General features: G+C 50.3%; 1 protein-coding gene across 7 annotated transcripts in view; it reads right to left on the bottom strand.

The window, feature by feature from the left end:
• ppp1r12a (protein phosphatase 1, regulatory subunit 12A) overlaps positions 1 to 21,055 on the bottom strand; it is a 54,240-nt gene that overhangs the window by 8,839 nt on the left and 24,346 nt on the right. Inside the window, exons 2-24 of one of the 7 annotated variants that reach the window (XR_014125774.1) lie at positions 18,137 to 18,267; positions 16,037 to 16,155; positions 13,041 to 13,200; positions 12,255 to 12,399; positions 11,999 to 12,073; positions 11,534 to 11,625; positions 11,217 to 11,371; positions 10,740 to 10,897; positions 9,517 to 9,624; positions 8,495 to 8,716; positions 7,981 to 8,069; positions 7,336 to 7,452; positions 6,342 to 6,494; positions 5,929 to 6,036; positions 5,689 to 5,817; positions 4,723 to 4,813; positions 4,276 to 4,455; positions 3,777 to 3,957; positions 3,482 to 3,603; positions 3,319 to 3,384; positions 2,590 to 2,727; positions 1,112 to 1,128; positions 373 to 478 (exon numbers count right to left, since the gene is read on the bottom strand). Coding sequence is in view for 2 of the 7 variants with exons in the window: in XM_081722533.1 (XP_081578659.1) it covers positions 373 to 502; positions 1,112 to 1,128; positions 3,319 to 3,384; positions 3,482 to 3,603; positions 3,777 to 3,957; positions 4,276 to 4,455; positions 4,723 to 4,813; positions 5,689 to 5,817; positions 5,929 to 6,036; positions 6,342 to 6,494; positions 7,336 to 7,452; positions 7,981 to 8,069; positions 8,495 to 8,716; positions 9,517 to 9,624; positions 10,740 to 10,897; positions 11,217 to 11,371; positions 11,534 to 11,625; positions 11,999 to 12,073; positions 12,255 to 12,399; positions 13,041 to 13,200; positions 16,037 to 16,155; positions 18,137 to 18,267 (2,748 nt within the window). In the remaining 5 variants the exon portion in view is untranslated. Of the gene's footprint in view, positions 1 to 372; positions 503 to 1,111; positions 1,129 to 2,589; positions 2,728 to 3,318; positions 3,385 to 3,481; positions 3,604 to 3,776; positions 3,958 to 4,275; positions 4,456 to 4,722; positions 4,814 to 5,688; positions 5,818 to 5,928; positions 6,037 to 6,341; positions 6,495 to 7,335; positions 7,478 to 7,980; positions 8,070 to 8,494; positions 8,717 to 9,516; positions 9,625 to 10,739; positions 10,898 to 11,216; positions 11,372 to 11,533; positions 11,626 to 11,998; positions 12,074 to 12,254; positions 12,400 to 13,040; positions 13,201 to 16,036; positions 16,156 to 18,136; positions 18,268 to 21,055 lie in introns of those variants that run through there. The other 6 variants (XR_014125776.1, XR_014125775.1, XM_081722533.1 and 3 more) reach the window with 6 other exon arrangements.

Here is a 21,055-nt window from a genome sequence, read left to right as displayed (position 1 = left end):
AAACTACTACAGCAACAACTAAAACAACTACCAATAAAACTACTAAAACTACTATTAAAAATAACTACCACTTAAACTACAACTAAAAACAACTATTAAAACTACTACTATGAAAACTACTACCACGAGAACAACTAAAACTACAACCACCAACAACTACTAACAAATAAAACTACTATTAAAACAACAAGAACAACTAAACAATTAACTACAGTTAAAAACTGCTAAACTACCAATAAAACTACTAAAACAACAACAACAACCACCACCACTTAAACTACCACTATTAAAAACAACTACTACCAAAACTACCACCACTAGAACAACTACTAGTATTTCGTCTTAGAGCACTACTGCATTACGAGGACGTACCTTCTTGTAATCGGTGGCGTCATCTCTGTCATTGCGCGAGTACGGCCGGCGGCCTTCCCGGTGCCCACGGCTGTCCAGGTGCTCGTAGCGGTCGAGGGAGGACGCGCTACCGGCAGACATCGGGTCATTTAATCAGAATCAACAATGTTACACAACAACTAAATGTTCCTGCACAACGTTCAGGTACACGCAGGGCAGGACCCACTTTGCCTACACACGGTATGCTAATCTTAGTGGGGGACTGTAGCCTATCTGACGGCCTGCACAGCTCGCCCAGGTACTAATGACTTGGGGGCAACTGGGGGAGCTGGCGTGAGTTTATCATCATCAAGCACAGCAGTGTTGCTGGAGTGTTTACACTAAGCGGTGTCACCCTGTCACTCTCCATAAAACACTCAACAGCAGCACTATGGTGAGAAACTGACCAGCTAGCAAACTGGGCACTCTAGCAGGTGGGCTACAGTCTCATTAGAAACCAAACTGAACTATTGTAGTTAGTATTGCATATTACCATATTGGACTACTACACATTACCATGAATATTTCTAAGAATTATTTTGCATTTGGCAATCACCTTTACATAAAAAAAATCAATGACATTTGGAAATGCTGATAGTATTAATTGGGGCGTGAGAATTAAGGGGGATCACAGCATGAGCTCAAAGTTAAAACAGCACATCAGGAGTGAGTCTCCCAGATATGCACTATAGTCTATAGGCCCTGTTACAGGGGAACATACCTAGACAGTCTGTCGCTCTGTGGAGGGGGGGGGGGGGGGGGAGAGAGATGGGGGGAGGAAAGACACACAAGAAGGTTATAATGAAGCATTCACCCAGATTTAACCATCATTCTTTATGCATTCAGAGCAACTGCTGTCTAGACCGGTCACAAGTTTACAGAATTTACAGAAGGGACTTTAAGATTAGTCTTGAGTTCTCTCTCGCTCTCTCTGTCTGTCTTTTTCTCTACAAAAGAAGCAGAAAGGGGGGGGGGGGGGGGAGATGAAAATTCAACACTTGAGTGTTTTAAGAAAGGAAAACAGCAACACCCCTCGGCCTGCCCCTTTCGCCCTGCTCATGCCAAGCTGCCACTGGACTCTCGCCAGGCACAGCTGGGGCCCAGGAGCCTCTTCCCGATAGGCCCAGCCGGGCTCCGTGCCAACTGGTTGTGTGTTGGGTCATGGGCAGAGGCCAGTGGAAGCCCTTAATGGAGTCTGAGGCTCCAGCAGTCTGCAGGTCTCGGTTCTCATCGCCACTCGCGCACCATTATCACAGTCTGTAGTCCTTCCCATCAGGTGTCTTGGACTGCAAAACGCACAGCCTGTACCTCATTTGTACATTCTCCACCACCATCAAAATCGCTCTCTACCCCGGTCTCTCTCCCTCTCAGCCTCCCATTCCCTCTCTCTGCCCCCTGGTAATGGGCCATTTCCTATTTTTGCCTCTCTCCTGCCCCACCCAGTTCTCAAAAGTTCTGATAACACTCTGATTACTCACATCAGTTTTGATGGCTGGGAACAGCTGCTTAGATTAGCAAACCAAAGGAAATAGCCTTCAGCTTCGTCACAGATATCTGGAGAGAAGCCAAACTCGTCGCTAACAGCTAAAAGGCTGCTCGACACAAAAAAAAAAAAAACAGGCTTCCAAAATAAATTAAAACTCTACACCGAGAACGGCACACAGCCTTCATTCAGCCACGTGACGTTTACATCGTTTGACAGACTCCCTTGTCCAGAGCAACTTACAGAAGTGCTTCAGTCACTATCAAATCCATACATTTATGCTAGCATAGACAGGTTGGTACCAAGAATACTAGCAGGCTGGAACTTACGCCAACATAAGTTGACTCACCTCCGCGCTCCTTTTCTTTCTCTCGTTTATTACCTCCGTCCTGTGCCCTTTAGCTCTCTCTCTCCCCTTTTCTCTCACTCTCTCTCTCCCTCCTTCCATGGCCCTGGTCCAGTATGGATCCGGGCTGGTGTGTGCGTGTGTCTGTCTGTCTTGCTCTGATCCTCCACGAATGCATGACCACTGCGGCTCATGCCAGCGCTGTGACAAGCCACTGCCTTGCTCACAGGCCCCACCTGCTCCTCACCATGGCTTACATGGAAACGGGTGCTTATTGCTTATCTGGGAACAGATGCTATCCATGCTTAAAAACGCAGGAGGACTGGTGCTCGCAGGCTATGCAAGCAGGAGTCCTGCGAGTTGGACTGACCAGCAGGCTTTGGACGCACCCTACAGAAGAGCTGGAGTCCGTGTAGAGACGGCAGACTGCAGAAGAGTTGACTTCCTTTTGACACCCAGTAATACCAGTCAGAACTGTGAGCTGATGGTTGGTACAGGAATCACCAAACTACACACACACACACACACACAATCACAGGAAGAGGGAGGAGTGAGCGTAAAGCTAGGAGAACTCCAGGCGCAAGAGTGTGTGACCTACACGAGTGTGTGTGTGTGTGTGTGTGTGTGTGTGTGTGTGTGTCCAGCCAGGGGCAAACCAGAGTGAAAGTCCTGCTGCTCTCCGACTGAGTGAAGACGGGTACAGGAGGCAGGACAGCAGGTTGAAGGACGGAACAGGGCAAAGTGAAACGCGCGGGCACTTACAGCTCGCTGGAGTGAAGAGCCAATCAGACACACTGTGCAGTGCACACGCACACACCCACCAGCCCCACCACCCAACAGAATGTCAAGAGCATTCCACCTTCACTGGTGCTCGATAATCTAATGAGAGGGGGTAAGTAGGAGAAGGCAGAGAGATCCTTGCACAGTTGTAAACTAAGGCAGAGAGAGAGAGAGAGAGAGAGAGAGAGATCCTCGCACAGATGTAAACTAAGGCAGGAAGTGCCTGGAACAAGCAAGAAATCTTAATCTACTAAGTGTGTTGATAAGGACTACAGAGCTTGAATGCACGCGTGTGTGTGAGACAAGATGGGGAGAGTACCTGAGGCTCTCCTTTAGTGCTTCCCTCCTCCGAGTCGGACTGCTGCTCCAGGTCGTTCTCATCACTCTGTAACACACCCAGCCAGATCACATCTGGCGTCGCTGCTGTGTGCACGTGCATGTATGTAGGTGTGATGCGTGGTGTCTGTATGCAGGGAGCTTACGTCCAGAGTCCGGAACGATACCCCAGTAGAGCGTCGTTTCTCGCGAGGTCGTCTGCGATCCCGTATGGAGCGGGGCTGAGACCGATCCTCCCCCTCTTTCTCCTCCTCTTTCTTATCTGCTTCTGCAGGTGTGCACGCACACGCACACACACACACACACACACACACACACACACACACACACACATTACTACACACTTTCCAGACGCTTTTAGCTATAAAATAACCATCTCTGTTGCATCACAGTTTCTATTAGGATCTGAAAACACTGCCTTGTTGGCTGCTCCACTGGTACCTTTATCGGCCTCACGGGCCGAGCTCGAGCGGCTATAAGTGGATGTGAGGCCCGCCAGGCTGCTGGGCCGGTTCAGCGAAGACGAGGAGGTGGTGTAGATTGAGGATGAGCTGGCGGAGGTCGACGGCAGCGTGGAGGCCGTAGTGGAGGAGGAGGAGCTTAGGGAGGAGGTGCGGTAGCGCTGTAAAACAGACACGGCCGATGTCAGGACGCTGCCTTACAGGAGGGAGTGCTCCCGCCAGCAGGAGACTGAAAGCCCACTGCTTATGAAGTGCTAGAGCTGCGTCCGGCGTGTGCGGGACCGGTCTGTGCGAATGTGTGCGCGCGCGCGCGCCTGGCAAACGGCTAGAGGTCTGAGGGACCAGCGACGCTCACAGTAAGACACTCAGAGCCACCGTGACGTGCGCAGCCCTAACAAATCCTGCGGTTTAGTGAACGCAAACGGTCTGTCCTGACAGGGTGCGAGATGGAGGGCGCAGAACCTGCAGCCCCGCCTCACCTCCTCCAAGCTGCGGTAGCGTGACCGATAGTCGTCCTCCTTCGACTCAACCTCCTTTTTCTCCTCCTGCTTCTCCTTGTCCTGTTTCTCCCGCTCCTCCTTCTCCTCCTCCCGGGGGCGCGAGACACGACTCCGCCCGATGGTCTTTTCTGCCTCCTGGAGGTCTGTCAGGGTTACGCCCTATTGGGGAGTGGAGGGTAATCCAAAGACAGAGGTCACAGGATTTTCCTTCTTAAATATTTGCCATTAGGTATACGTTAATACATGGAAGCAAAAAGACTTATTCTGGGGCCAAAGGCATTAACTGCTACAGCGAGTAAACAGTTTATACAACACAGCCCAATGCCATGATGAACACACAAACACCCCTGGACATGCTTGCTATGCTTGAAGAGTGAGTGAGTGAGTGTGTGTGCATGCGCGCGCGTGCGTCAAGGCAGCACTTGCCTGCGTGGACCTCCTGGACTGGCGAGCCTGTCGAGATCGAGCTTTCCTCTGAGACTCTGACTCTTCGTCCCGCACCGGTGTGAGGTAAGACCTTCACACACAGGACACACACACACGCACAGACACCCGTTAGAGGACATGCAACTGTTACAGTTGGACCAACACAACATTCCCCAACATTCACCAGGGTCCGATACAGTTAGGAGAGCTAGACTGGTTCCAAGCACCATCATCAGAATTCACTGATCCAAAATACCACTGTTAAAACTCCTTATAATGCCATTCACAGGCACTGATTTCTGAATGTTTGAAACTGATTACAATCAATTCTATTAATCAATGCAAGCTTTGTTTGTGGAGTCTCCGTTAGATCTAGCACATCTCCAGACAGTGGGGTTGTATTTCCCATCAAGACGCTTCGGTAGCACACGACTGTTTACTGCTTTGTTAGCTTTTGTCATAGCAGGACGTACATCACCGAATGTGTTGACCCCTAAAAATCTCTCAGATTTGTGAAAATTTAAATATGGGTTTAATCTGTTCTATCCAAAATATGGCACTTCTTGAAAATTCTATGGGCGAAGAACACAAGGTTGGGTGTAGTGTAGTTACACCGGAATCTCCAAAATCTCGGCAATGCGCCAGTGCAGGCCTGAGGACAGCCAGCATAGACACAGTCAGCATTGACTAAAAACACAAACCGGGTTTGTGAGCTGCAAACAAAAACATTAAGGCATCCGAGGTGGGCCCGTGGGAGAGGGAGCGCTGAATCAGGCCAAATAAGGTGCGGCGCGAGCTGGCACGAGGCCGAGAGGCTCGCGGGACAGGTGGTTGGCCTCAGCTCACGCGCTGGAGCAAGCGGCCAAACAAGGCTGGAGTTAAAGTGCCGGGAGCGCCGCACGACCTACTCGCAAACCCGCAGTGCACACGGGAACCAACCCATAGAGTGCGTGTGCGCGTGTGCACCTGCGTCTCTCCCTGCCGTCAGAGCCCAGTGCAGTCCCAGTAGTGCAGGTGGTCGTGGCTGCAGTGTTGATTGTGGGGATAACAGTCGCGGACTCTTTCTCTTTCTCAGCACTGTCCTCTGACCAATACCTGCATACGCACGCACGGGTTAAGGAGTCATATGATTACCTCATATTCAGGTGTTAATCAAAGGTGTGTGTGTGTGTGTGTGTGTGTGTGTGTGTGTGTGTGTGTGTGTACCTGGAAAACAGACTGCGGTGACCTGTAGGTGAGGTAATAGTGGAGGTGGTGCTTGTTGTCGTCGTAGTGGAGGTCACAGCATCGTCTTGCCTCCTTCCAAACGATCCGCTACAGAGGACAGCGCGGGACACAGGAAAGAAGTGAAGACAGAGGACACCCACGCAACATGTAGAACAGTGAAGACATAGGACACAATCACACACACACACACAACTTCTGTCACTTAACATTCCTCAGCAATCCAACTGCACCAGCATGAAGAAAATCCCACCCACAGACCCTCCAACACCTCCCCACAAACACACACACACCCCTCCTCCCTCCCGCGCACACAAACGGTCAGGAAAGACAAGATTCGAAGAACAAAGCAGGCAGGGGCCGCATGCAGTGTGCCTGCGTGCGTGTGTAGGTACCTGCGGTGTATGCTGTAAGGCTGATAGGAGGATGGCGGCTGCCAGGCTTTAGTGCTGCAGCTGTTAGGCTCCAAGCTGGAAGCGGAGGAAGACTTGGCAGGCAGGTCAACGCGGGCGCTCCCGCCGCGGCCCAGCATGAACGTGTGAGATGTGCTGCAGCGTGACGGGGCCGGGGGGACAGAGTGTTAGCAGCCGGGGGGTGGGGGTGGGGGTGGAGAGTGCGCGCACATGTACACACGCACACAAACGTTCTACACATAAATGCACATCTATATAGAACAGACAAAAACAAGCCACACACACCGGCACTTGAGCAGGCCTTGGTTTAGACAGATGCGAAAGGATCCGTCAGTCAGCAGAAAACTATGATCACCTGATAAATTCCAAGCTCATAAGCCAATAAAAGATGCAAAAAGGTTCAAGTCAGGGTCTGAATGTATTTTGCCGTTTACTTTTATGATAACCCAAGACCTGAGGCAAACTGATTCACTGCACAGCTAAACAAAGAAACAAAAACAAACTCCGGACTGCGTAGCGCTGTGGCCAGAAGGGTGCTAGAGTGTGTAGGAGAAACAAAGACCAGCAGGTGCAGGCTTGTGCCTTCACGATCAGTAGCACAGCCTCGCTTGTCAAAGCACACACAAGCACAGCTTTACAAATGAATGAAATTTATTCATTCATTCATTTGGGGGTAACAGGCTCGTACCACCAGCTGAGTACAGCGGGGGTAACAGGCTCGAACTGCCAGCTGTGACTTAAGCTCGTGAAATGATGAGGAAATTCAAGCAGTAGGCAGACTTCTGCATTAATTCATTCTGTTGGTATTATTTAGCAAATAAATGTTCGAGGCCTGACCTGCAGTGTATGCTAACAGTATGTCCAGCTCTACAAGGGGGCTAACCCATAGAACAATCCAAGAGGGCTAACTTTACTGGCCCTGTGTAAAGGCTAGCCTGCATATGGTCCTCCGTAAAGGTTCTACATGAAGACTAACCTGTGCTGGTAGCTGGATGTTCGGTTCTGTGGGGTGTCTCCATCGCTGTTCTTCAGGTCCTCGTCCCAGCGCCTCCGTGTGTAGGAACCACTACGCACCAGGCTAGTGACCGAGTCCCTGAAACCAGAGGCTACAATAGCACCTGTCCACACAGAGACCCACCAACTCCCATCAGGTATATGAACGCGCGCACACACACACACACACACACACACACACACACACACACACACACACACACACACACACACACACACACACACACACACACACACACACACACACACACACACACACACACACACACACACACACACACACACACACCTGTGGGGTGGGGGTGTCTGTGTGATCAACCACTTCTTACCTAGATGGCACAAGTCTTTCAAAAACCTTTTCCAAGAAAAGTTCACTACACACTAATACTTCCTGGAAGGCTTCGTTTGTTAATTGTGCAGGTAAACTTTTACCTTCATCATGCACATTGACAGCGAATTTCTACTGCATTATAGACTTTCACCTCCACTCTAACAGAGTGTGTGCTGCGTCTCACTCAGGGCTGCTGTGGCCCTCACACTGCAACTGCGGCAGGGGGCGCAGGCACAACAGCCCTCCCCCCCCCCAAGCCCCGCCTCTCTGCATCACCTGTTCTCCTTCTCGTCAATGTCCGACGTGCTGGCGAGCCTGCGGGGGATGGTAGGGGCGACGTAGGCCAGGCGGCTTTTCTCTTTCTCCTGTGGACAAAAAAGGGCCGAAGGGGTCAGAGGCGGCCGTCCACACACAGCCCCCGGGTAGCGACGCCCCCGCCTGAGACCGACCAATTAGATGCCGTTATACTAAACCAAGCACTGTCATGCTAAAACACCCAGAAAAAAAAAAAAAAGTCTCCCTCCTAGACTGCCAGTCAGAAATAGATTTAGTGTTTTAAAATATAACATGCGCCCTGGACATGGGAGTACTTTAAATTTTTCCCCTACTAGCTCTCTCATTGGTTACTGCCCGTATCATCATCTCACAATACTCCTTCTCACTCAAAAAAATAAAAACAAATGTAACATCTGACTGTACTGGGAGGCCTCTATTATACTGGAGCTGGACTGGGAGTCTCAAGACCTCTAGATCATCTGTGCTGAAAGTGTCTCTGATAGTGCGCCTCCACCTTCTCCTTGTCCTTGTTGTCCAGGGAGGAGGTGAGGCGCGGTGAGGAGGCGGAGCGCATCACGCCGGTCGCCTCCTTCTCCTTCTGCCCCTCCTTTGTGGCGCTGATCTCGGCCAGCGCACCGTAGCTGCCCGTCTTGCGCAAGCCCAGCCTCCACGACGCCGGAGACTCGTCCTTCCTCTCATCCTCCTTGGGCGAAACCTTCCCAGCGGGGACGCCAACCTGAGGGAGCGCGGACGCAGGAGGAGGAGGAGGGGGAGACGGGGAGGAGAGAGAGGAGAGAGAGGATTACTTCGGAGGCAACCCCCCCCAGACAAAACGTGAGCTTGTAGAGCGCCGGTGAGCTGCAATGGTAATTCCAACAGGACAACAGCCTACACCCAACAGCCTAACAGACGTCTGTGTGCTTGGATTTAGAATATAAAACTGTTATTGTGCATGAAGGCGGACGGCGGTGGAGGTTGCGGACACGGATGGGTCAGTTGGAGAACAGGTGTGGGACTGATCTAAACGGCAGACACCTGCCAACCTCCCGGCAAGGACGCAGAGATCATGCGTGATCTCCGTCTCCGCATCCCTAGGAAAACCGCTGGGATTAACATGGCGCAGGGTTCCTTCATCTTTCCAAACATTCTGGGTTGGATTAACAGATCTCACTGTTAGTCTTAGTAAATTAATACATCTGTTCAACCTGTTAGGTCAAAGTTAACCAGCGCGTACACACACAGCGCAGCCTGCAGACCTATAGGCTACCCATAGCCTACTTCTATCACTCCAAAACAGCAAGCACATCCTAGCAAAAGGCGCCTTTTCTCTTTAGTGACAGGAAGCACTCCACGACCAAGTCTGACAGTGACAGCACAATGCACCAAGCCAATGAAAGGGGAGGAGGGGCGGGGTTATGGTCCTGCATTAGGCAGACTGTGGCCTGATTGGTTAGGTACATGGACACAGCAGGGACACACTGGTAGTTGCAGCAGCTGGGTGAGAAGCAGAGACATTAGAACACACTGAGGCCTCACCATCGCTTTTTTGGGCACAAGAGAAATGCCAGTTTTTCGCAAGCCCTGACGCCACAATGCAGGACAGGCAGCCTCACCCACGGGCATAAGGGCAGTGAGAATATCAGACTACAACCATGGAAGACAAGAGCCAGGACATGGGGGGGGGGGGATAGAAAGATTAAAGGTAGAAAAGAGAGGCAAGGGATGAAGAGGAAAAGAGAAAAGAAGAGAAAATGAATTACAGACAAAAAATGAAAGCAGTGAAGAATGCACTTCCTGCGGCAGACGTCCGAGGGGAGAGCTGAAGCTCGGGGCCGCGGTGCAGTGTTTTTGCATTTCTCTTTGTCAGGCAAGCAGCCTGAGCAACACGGAACATCAGAAACCACGTCAGATAAGCCATTAAGATTCAGCACTGCCACTGCTGCAAGAACAGCCAAGCCAACATTTAACATTTAAAAGGTGTTAAAGACCCCTTAGACCCAAGGGACCTTTACATTTTTTAAACAGTTGTCTAATGTGGCTGCAGAAATAAAACATTTTGTTGTAATTTGTAATTTAAATCGTACTACATTACAAATGTGTCTTAGGTTCATACAGGTGAAAGGAGCTCCTCAGCATAATGTAATGAATTTTCAAGGCACTGTAGGGTCTGCACATAACACTGCACTGATCTGAGTTAAAATCATTGGGGCATTGGACAGAGATATAATTTTTTGTATCACAACTTTTATGATTTGTGATGCATCACTCCTGGCCTTTGCATCGAAACAGTCAAGGTGTTTTGTAATCACTCTTTAGAAAACTGCGCAGCTGCTGTCGCTGTGTTTGACTTGTGGAAACTGCAGCTCTTATCTATGCGACTCCCAGGTCAACGCAGCTGCCATCCTGTAGAGGGCAGCAGACACACGAATACAGAGAGGGGGCCATTTCATCTCTGGTTCTTCTTTCGGCTGAGCTACGCACACTTGTACACTTGCACACACGCAGATCTTGTGCGATTTCCTGGAATCCCACCACACTGTCCTAGGTGTGGTGAAGACTAAAATCTACACTCCCTGTCAGCACATTTCTCGATCTGCCCCCCGTCTCCGTTTCTGAACGTGGCATGATGAGAAGGAACAGTTAGCCGTTTAGCTGCCAACACATCTGTGAGGGAAACCCAAGCAGACGTGAGGAGGAATTTCACAGGGAGCCAGAGCACCTGGCATCAAGGAGCCGGCCGCTCAGACACGCGTGCTTACCTTTTTCACAGGTGAGGTGGGGGTGGTCACCTGGTTGGTCGGGCTCGAAGGGGAGCAGACAGCAACACTTGAGGGGGTAGGAGCAGGTGTGGGCGTAGGAGCAGGGGCAGGGACCATGCTGTTGGAGTTGCTCATGGGAGTGGACGACTTGGCCTTGTCTGGAGGGGGTGCGAGACGAGAGAAAAGGCTGAGATCAACACACCGGCAGTTGATCTCTCCCTACTACACACCTAACACACTTTCAATGCACTTTTATTGTTAAACTTTTTCAATAAAACTGTCACAAAGCAGCTTTAGAGAAATGCGGCGCAGACCCATAACGTCAGGGGGCAGAGAATAGTGAGGCGACATGGCACGAGAAAGAAGTCGTGAGAAAACCAAACTGAGATGAGCCACTTCCTCCGGTTGACACACACAGCGGGCAGTTCCAGTAATCTGCTGGGATTGAAGTCTGTGGGGGAAGGGGGACCGACTCACCTGCTTCATTTTCTGACTCCGAGTCTTCCTCCTCCTCTTCCTCACTGGAGCAGCTAGACTCGTCTTTCTTACCCTCCTCTTCCTCGTCCACCTTCTCTGGTTCCAGAGTGTCGATGCGTGGAGCGTTCTTCTCCGGCTCAAGTAAAAGTGTTTCACTAACGCAGGCACGCAGACACACGCATGCACACGGGAGACGCCAGTTAACCGCTGCACTCAAATCCAAACAGGTCTGACTTGACCTCCTGAAGAGACAAGGTTAAACACGACCCTCAGCTACGCCGAGATGATCTCCCCCCGGAGAGTACAACGCCATTTACCTCTTCACTGGTTTCACAGAATGATTATTGTCCCCAGTGGTCGTAGTTTCTATCAATGGAGACTTTTTAACATCCTTCTTTTCACTCAGAAGCTGAAAGAACACCAGAGATATTGGGCATTAAGCAAAACCACCACACAGTCCCTTCAGTACTGAAGATTGGAACGTGAGACGAGGAAAACCAGGAATCTCTAAAACAGGGTTCAGGAAACCTTTAGAAGACAAAGCGAAGTCTTCCCAAAAGAACCAAATTAGATTTCAGGGTTTGGCTTCTCATACTACAAGGTAAATAAACAATTTTATTAGCCACCCTTGTCCAATCAAAAATGAATACATTTCTGAATTATTGAATTAATTTTAATGTGAATTAATAATTTTAAAAAGCCCTATGCAAAATGAATCTAATGTTCACTGAATGCAACGTTCAATGAAATTCCCAACCCTGCTCAGGAAGAGAAAGAAATACCAGATTCTGCTTCTTTTGCAGTTCTTCTAAATAGCCCAAGACATCTTCATCCGCTACATCAAACGCCGTTTGACCCTACACACACACACACACACACACACACACACACACACACACACACACACACACACACACACAGGTGATCAATTACCCAAAATTGCACCCACACAAAATAAATGAATAAACAAACGCATGTGTGCAGACGGGCGAGTGGCGCTCGGACTACACAGAGCAGGCGAAGTATGAGGGCCCGTACCACTTTATTAACCACGTCCATGTCGCACATGTGGTCCACCAGTATCCGACAGGCTTCCTCCTTCCCCCAGTGAGCAGCAGCATGCAGGGGCGTCCAGCCGTCATAGTCTTTAATATTTACATCATACCCTGCCTGGATTAAAAGCCTGAAAACAGCCAGAGACGGCATCGTGAGATTGCGCAAATCCGCGGTTCTCGAGGCCCACTGACGCAATCCGGTCTGGGACGCGGGCGCTGCTCTATTCCTAACTAGCGCTCCACGTGGTACTTTTGCCATATATCGTTTGTTCGTCATCCCGATACTGCCCTGCAGTAGACGAGGCTTCTAACAAATCGATACGTTGCCAGATGTGCTTGAGAGTTATGTGGGCGCTTTGGTTATCGGGGATAAACAGTGTCACATTTGGAAGTAGCCCATATGTTTGTTTTTAATATCAAACAAAGCATGCCAAATCCACAATATACAACAACCTAATCACAATCAGAAATTGCATCTCCCTTTTCAAAAATCTGATTGTACATTTGTATCTGCTTTCTAAAATATATAATCTAGCATCTGCAATTGCCAGAATTCTCCTTTAGAGAGCTGTGACAGGTTTTTCTGTGAGTGAAGGACAGCATGAAGGAGACACTTTGTCCTGTGGACATAAGGAAGAGCCCAGGCAGCCAGCGTTTCTGGAGTAATGAGTCGACTGATTAAAGAACCGCCCCCCCCCCCTCCCTCCCCAGACGAGCCCCAGCACCCCAACCCTCCTGCTGTAACCGGGGCAGAAGGGCTGCGACTCACTTTAAAACCTCCGTGTAACCCTTGGCGGCAGCCACGTGCATGGCGGTGCCACCGGACTTGGTGTGCCGGACGTCGGTGATCTGCCCGCTGTTGAGCCACTGGCGTGCGTCGCGCAGCATCACGCGCTCCTCCTCCTTCCGGGCCGCTTCGATGTCCACGCCTGCGTAGGGAGGAGGCCGGGGTTAGTGTCGCGATGACCCGCGGCAACGGGTACGGGACTGCTGGGTGGAGCGGGATTATTGATAAAAGGTGTGGGACTGCCCTGTCGTCTGCTCGAGACGCCAGGGATCGGAGCTAGATGGCTGCTGCACCTGTAAACACGACCCTTCGTCCACCAGGGACACACTCCTGCAGTTGGGCTACACTGCTACACCAGCGTGGCTAAAAGGGTCAGTAGACGACCATAACCGTACCACGTTCTAGTGAGTTCTCCCGGCCCAAGCACTTTTTGACATTGTTTGTAATTAAAGCTCTATGCCGTATGTCCACACGTCCACTGCTAACTCCTGCAAAGCCAAACTTCATCCAAATACAGCGCTGTCAGCAGTGAGCTGACGCAGATCTGCCAACAGCTTCCTTTCACTGGTAGCCAGATTAGCATCTCTGGGTGAAGTATTCTTGTAAATATTTAAGAAGAACTTTACCACAGACGCAGTTACGCAAGGCCCACGCCCACAGAGCGGAGTCTTGCACAGGAAGACTCTTATTAGCAGGAAAAACGCAGCGAAGACTCAGCCCATTTTAAACAAAAATGACTGATCACAGGGAAAGAATCTGAGACTGATACTACAGGTGTTAGTACCATCACTACTTAAGCATGAACCATTACATAATCTAAAGAGATCTAAAAGGTCACGAAAGAACAGAATCAAGGCAATGTGTAACAAAAACTGCAGGCCATGCAATTTAAAAACTAATTTTTCTACATCGTGATTTGAAAACAAAACTGATAAAATCATATGGTCCCAACTACTAGAAAGTTCATCTTCACCTCTAAAGCTGAAAGGAGCTGTTGGTTCCCCAGTCCAGTAAACCATCGTTAGCGCTCAGACTGATGAGCACCAGTGACCCGAGCACACGTCACTACACCACAGGCCATTCAACAGGGCGGCACTCGCGATGCCACTGTAGCCGATTCCTCTCTGAGCTCCAGAGGGCCATCAGTAAGGTCTCCAAAGCTAAAGACCTGGCCGTGAAGCCAAACGTTTAGGGCCACGATGAGTAACGACCGCACAGACCTCGGCCCCGTGAAATGGAGGACAGAGAGGCAGAGGTGCTTAGTTTGTGCCCTCGGCGATCACGGCCTGTGGCCAAAAGTCCTGAACAGTCCTGAACAGTCCTGACAGGCACAGAAGGTTCAGTGGGTAAATCACGATGGGTGTCAGGTTTACCCGTAACGGTTCATGCTTAAGGAACTGCAGACAATACATACTGTATCTCTAGGCTATGTTTTTATTCCCCTTTAACTGCGGTTTCATCTCTGCTCGTTGCCAAGGTAACGTGGGAATTCCTCCTGACTAGTTTAAAGAGGCTCCACTGCAACCGCACAGTCCCACGGGCGAGAGCCACGTGCACGACAGCATCGGGACTCGCATCACGTGCAGGACGCAGGACACCTAGCTGGAGCCGGGGGCAGTAAGGAGCTCGGCCTGGGGTAGGTGGCAAAGGGAAGGAGGCGGTGAATCAGTGACCGACGAACACGTTTGTAACGAAGGCTGAAGCCAGCCACCCTACCTGGGACTCGAACCCAGGGCTGAGAGTAAGTAAACGTGAGCTCTGACCACTGGACCAAAGACACAGAGCACCAAAATAACCTTCCTGAGCGATGGTCTCAGTCACAAGGTTACACTAGAGGTTTTTTTCCAGGAAATTGGCCAACACTATTGGACTACCATCTCTTAATAGAATTCGACTTTATTACAGCTGAATTTCACCGTTTCCTGTGAAGCAGTGGCTGGATTCCACCTCCATAAGAAGCCTGAAACATCTGCATCATCACTGCACAGTGCCACTGGTGGACCAGCAATGGCACAAAAGGCTGAAGGCACAGTGCCCCTTTGCTGACTCATGGAGGACAGGAGGGTTAGGGTTGATTTACCCGGACACGCCGCGCATAACTGGAGCAGAGATCACTACCGTGCTTCTATTCAGAAAGTGGAGAAGTGAGGAGCTTAGTGCTGGAGACCTGGGGGCCTCGCGGGGCGTGGCCTGAAGGGGAATATTGTAAAACATCATCGGAATACTACTGGCATTTGGAGGGAGCAAGCATGTTCGTGCCACTGCCACCTAATATCACTGGGAGTCTCCGCATCCGCGGTGGCTGGGTCGTGACGGGCAGAGCGGCCTGGTATTGACCCGGGCTACCAGGGCGAGGCTGACCCAGACATCTCCACAGCCCCACGGCTCCGTTCCGGGACGGCCAAAAATGGAGAGGAAAAATCTTTCCAGCTACCTCAAGGACCACCAAAAAGGGGCCAAGTGAGTGGATCCCATTCCTCAGTGACGTCACCTTGGCACACGACGGGCCGTTGCCAGCTGGATTAATAAACGCTTCATGACTTCATACAAGCAGGACATGAGCTGGATTACAGCATTAGGGCATGTGACCCACCCACTCAGCCACCCCCACACACCCACTCAGCCACCGACCCCTGATTAAACTAAGGCAGCCTATTCTTATCCATGTCTTGCATGAGGGGTATCCTTGTGTGCCACATTGCGCAACATTCCTTAAGCCATAAACTCCAGAACCAGGAGTCATCGGCATGGATTCACCCGCACACAATACTGCACATTACTCACAGCGCAAGTCTATCTTTAAAAAAACAAAACAAAATCAAATGGAATGGCAAGTGGAATATTCCCTAGAGTTTAAGGAAAAATTTAAGGTTTGTTGCTGCTGTTTGGCTTTAAATATAATGATATAATGGATGGAAGAGCAGGGCCTAGGTGTGTTGGGGTTTAAACACGTATTTGGGGGAGGGTGGGTGGTGTACCTTGCCGGTTGATTTCGTTCTGGAGAAGCTCCTCCATGGCCTCCTCCTCGGCGATGTCCAGCGGCGTCTCGCCCTCGCTGTTTACCACGCCGACGTTGGCACCCTGGCTGATGAGGTACCTGAACAGATGGCACAGCGCACGGTCGTCTCAGCGAGTCGGCACGCTGATGGCTCCGCACGCCATCACTCTACAGCAGCACGGTAGTTTCACACTGAAACATCACTAATTAGGTTTTTTAATCAGATTCTGTGCATTTCCCCAAAGTTTCTGTACTGGTTTACTTATATATTTAAAACACAGTTTACACCTTCAGTTGGGGCACGGTCTTTAAACTTTATAAGATAGAGGTGAGAACGCCAGAGCATGGATGCGTAAAGATAGAGTCTCTGGTAACAGACAAGCGTAGTGCCTAAACAGGAAATTATGTCCTTTCAAGAGGCAGAGTCCAGCCCAGCGCAAACACTGAAGCCCAGATCACTCAAAGTGTCAACCACGCTCCAGCCGGGAGACTTCTCTCTCTCGTTGCTCGCTAAGGGCCGGGACTCCCCTGACTTTTCGGCCCAGTGCGCCACGTCTCCAGCCACCGCTCTAGGTGCAGGGCTACTTTCAACATACTCGCTGCACGTGTAGCCATGACGGCACGGTTCGGCGCTCTCATGGGTGGGATCGTGACCTGGAGCTCACTTTTCCACCATCCTCTCATCCTTCCCTGCTGTACCGAGAGCCCACACGCTAGCCGTCTTGAGTTTAGTGGTGCACGTGGAACTGCTAAATGGGAAACAGGGTCGGCGAGGGCAAACCCGTCTGGAACCGCATCTGCGTGTGACTATCCACAGGCGATCAGTCATCCTGCAAAACCCTGCCCACTTCCTCCCGACACCAAGTCACCGACAGCCCAAGACTTTTGCCAACCTGCTCTACCAGTTTTACAGGTGACATGCATAGCCGCTATGCTGGTGCCAGGGCAGTGGAGATCAAACAGGTGGAGGACAAACAGCTGTTTTCTTAACTGCACAACCCCAGAGCCAGAAGACACATGACAAGACATGACTCAGCTAGTATGAATAACTTGAGTATACATGTAGTGAAGCTGAAATTAGTTAAATGCTATGTAAACCACATGCAGGCACACACGCGCCTGCCTTGGGCTGATAAATGACATCAAATACTGCTATAATTTAAATGACAGAAATTAAATTATAATTTTCTTAATGTCACATGCAACTGTAATGAGAGATTTTAACTTTATCCATTAGTTAAAAATGTATACAAAAGAAAGGACTGCAATGAACTACAGACCACAAACACCAACACGCGTTTTTTTTTTTGTTTTTAAGATACCCGATTTTTGACTCTTGATCAAAGAACCGAGGTACATGCAAGTAACGCACATATGAAGATGAGAGAGATTACCATCTCCAAAACTCTAGCGATAAGCACCATGTTGCCAACATGGCCCGATCTCGTAGCCACTAAGTGCACTAGGGCTCTGCAACATCTCAGTGTCTTTAACCAACTGCAGACTAGAGTCACTGCATAAAGGGAAGAGCTAAAAAGGTAGAAGCCAAGCAAGCCAATCACGTGGAAACAGTACGTGACAAAGCAACAGAACATTTGTTTAATATCATCCATTTTAAATTATCACAATATTTGATATTGTTTATTGGCCCAAGGCTTATACACATGCAGGCAATTACATGGGCATGCGCACGCGCGCACTCCCAAACCAGGCCAGTACTCCCATTATCCAGGCCAGGGTACACAAGAGAAGCGGCTCGGTTCCACCCCTAGTCCCATTTAAATGTCCTCTGATAGCATCACGGCACGCGATATCGGTTACATCAGCACTGGCAGGCGAGGTGGCCAACATGGCTTCTGCAGCATGGCTCCTAACCCTACAGGTACAACGGCCTTTAAAGACGCAGGGACGAACCCCCGTGAGCGTTTACCTGGAGGGGGCAGGTCACTGCCAGCCCTAGTCTGACCCCTGGAGCGCAGATGCCACGCCTAACTAAGAGGGAGCGCGCGCACCCCCGCTCATGACGCGGACCCTAGTCTCCACACGCCTGCGTCGTCGGGGCTACAGCAGCTGTACGTACTCAGCGATGTCCATGTAGCCACAGGAGGCGGCCGCGTGCAGGGGGATCCAGCCCTCATTGTCGGGCTGGTTGATGCAGGCGCCGTGTTCCACCAGGAAGGTCACCATGTCCACGTTGTCGTCTATGCAGGCCTGAAGGAGAGGAGAGAAAAGGACGCGGCATGAACGTGACGTAGCAGATTTCACCCTGAGCCCCGTCAGGACGTGCGCTAGTTTGCAGGACGATGCGCCGTAGCGGACGCTTCCTGCCCACCGGAGCGCCAGGATTTTGGCAGACGCATGGGGTTTCCACAAAGCAGACAGGCATAGCAAAGATGTCTGTAATAACACACGTTTGGGGGGGAGTTCTCTCTGTCTGTCTGTGTGCGCATACACGAAGTGGAGGTTAGAGGCGCTCCTTTATAATGAGATCACAACATCCAGATGATAACAGCCCACTTTGTCAAGGAATCACGAGTGAAAACTCCAGAGATGCCAAAATCAGCACACGGTTTTGAGAGTGACCTCCAACATGCACAGCACCAATGGAAGGACAGGGCTGCTAAAGAAGAAGAGACACATCGCATTACTATCTCCTGCTCTGGCCCCGGGGGTCAGACAGAAGTGTGAAACGTATCCTTCCATTCACTCGTTCCAGATGTAAAACCGCCACGTTAAAAGCACATTCGGTTAAACGACCACAGGAGAAGAAAGAGCGCAGGCAGCTGTTCCTGAAAGGTCATAGTGGAGGTCAGACAGCAGTTATGGGGCTTGCTAATCATTTTCTAAAAAATAAAAAAATAAAAAAAATAATAAAAATAAAAATTTAAATTGAAAACAACCAGCTATCTTAAAAGAGATGGTTATGGGTAGAGTGACTGGAAAAATGTTCATAATCCTCACCCTTGAATGCTCCAGAATTATGTTTGAGGCAGACAGCAGATAAAGGAGACATATCCCGCATGTCTGCTGGTAAGGTATGGAAGTATGTATTTGAAATGAGACCCGTACTCTCCAAACATCCCAGCTCAGCCTAATGGCTGGCGGACACTTTCCTGTAGGTGGCCGCCCTTAGACATACACAAAAATACCACCCTACTGTGGTTGGCCGATTCAGGTGTAGGTCAAAAGGCCTCTGCAAGTCAAAGCTGCCAGCCATTCTCCATAAGATAACATGCGCGTTTTCGATGTCGGACTTATCAGACCGCATCAGCAGAACCTCCCAAGCCTTAGGCGCTCCACGTGGGTAAGAGAGAGCCAGGGCAGGGTGACGCCACCCAGTGCAACACCGGACCACTGCACGGAAATACGGTGCCACACAAACCTACGGCAAGACTTCACACACCACCACACTGTACTGTATTCATCATTAATTACATACAAAACAATTTCTACATCATAGCGTATATAATTCAGCTAATGGCAGTGTGAGGACGATCACTCTGGTATACCCTCTTCCTGAATAGTTCTGATCAGATTCAGACTTGGAGAAGTGACAGATGTTTCTAATGCAGAAATTAAGCACATTTTTAATTCTTGTGGTTAGAATGGTGTTTTCAGCTGGGATTTGCCATTTATAGAACTCACTGCACCAGTTACAACCTACAACCAGCACACACCCACCCCACCAAAGAGAATGGAAACCAAAATCTCCTGATAGAGATCTCTTCTGTACAACATCCAAATAAAGAGGCAGAGTCTTGCAGTCCTGAAAAGTTCAGTTTAAACACACACACCCTGGGGATAGTGTGGCAGGCCATTCTTTAAGCAAGCCACCACACGACCGGACAAAGTGCTGCCATTACCGAAACAATCGCTAGGCGAGAGAACAATAGGCAAACGCGTCTGCTCGGCCAGGTCAGCGCCACACAGCTCTGTCTGGGCGCTAGGAGACGCCGCAGAGGGTTCAGCGGGGGGCCTGGACAAATCCAGACAGAAAACAAAAAAAGGGAGAGATATAGAAAACAAAGGGACAGAATAAAAGTGAAACGTCTCCCTCTCTCCTGGCCACGATATGGAGAGAGAAAGAACGGGCCAGAGAGAGAAAGAACGAAAGAAAGGAATTAAAGGGAGCAGAGAGTAATCAAAAATGTACAAAAAGGTGCAGATGGAGCTGCCTGTCTGCACAGGGCCACAGGGCAAACAAAGCCGTACAGACCTGCTATCTGAGCTCTAAGAGGGTTAAGATGGTGGTCATTCCCACCTGCTCATGCGGTGAAGACGGCAGTGTAACCACAAGGCAGAAGTAAGTCAGGGGCAGCAAGGTTGAAAAGTCCCATCAACAACTGCAAAGAAGGGGCAGCGGGTGTCACGCGACCCCCAATGAACAGCACAAATCCCACTAAACAGATTACTGTGCCTTAATTATAGGGTTTAACATATTTTTCTCCATTTTAAAATGTCACAGCAGTTCTAGCACACAAAATGTCAGCTTGCATCAGTTGCTACAAAGCTGCATAGATCAGACTTGAACCCTGCCCAGTAAAATCCCCAGAACCTTGAAGTTCTCTCTCCCTCTCTCCAAAACAACCTTCAATTCTGTGAGCTCTCCCTCTCCCGAAAACTCCTGGTCGCATCGGGTTGCTACAACAACGCAGTCAACAGAGGCGAGCACACAGAGGCCAGGCTCACGTTTGGGGCACGCGACCGCTTGGCTGGAATCCGTGCCCAAATTTGGGCCGTTCGCTGTGCCGCAGTACGAGTGGCCCGTGCGTACCTCCCGAGGACCCAGAGGAGCAGGAGCTGGGCCGTCCGACCCGCAGCCGGCCCTCTGGAGACGTGTCCTCGCCCGTCCCACAGCTAGCCAGTGCCCAGCGCAGACCTGTCTGCAGATGGGAATGGAAAGGCTGGAGTATATGCTGCTACCTCCCAGACCGCCGCTGTGAAGGGGGCCTGTCAAAGAACCCGAGTTTTCGGATGGGGGGTTAGCAGCTATATTAAG

The sequence above is a fragment of the Electrophorus electricus genome, chromosome 11, assembly GCF_041902795.1.
Source record: "Electrophorus electricus isolate QZ-2024a chromosome 11, ASM4190279v1, whole genome shotgun sequence".
Classification (NCBI taxonomy): domain Eukaryota; kingdom Metazoa; phylum Chordata; class Actinopteri; order Gymnotiformes; family Gymnotidae; genus Electrophorus; species Electrophorus electricus.
This window is presented reverse-complemented; position numbering and strand designations above follow the sequence as displayed.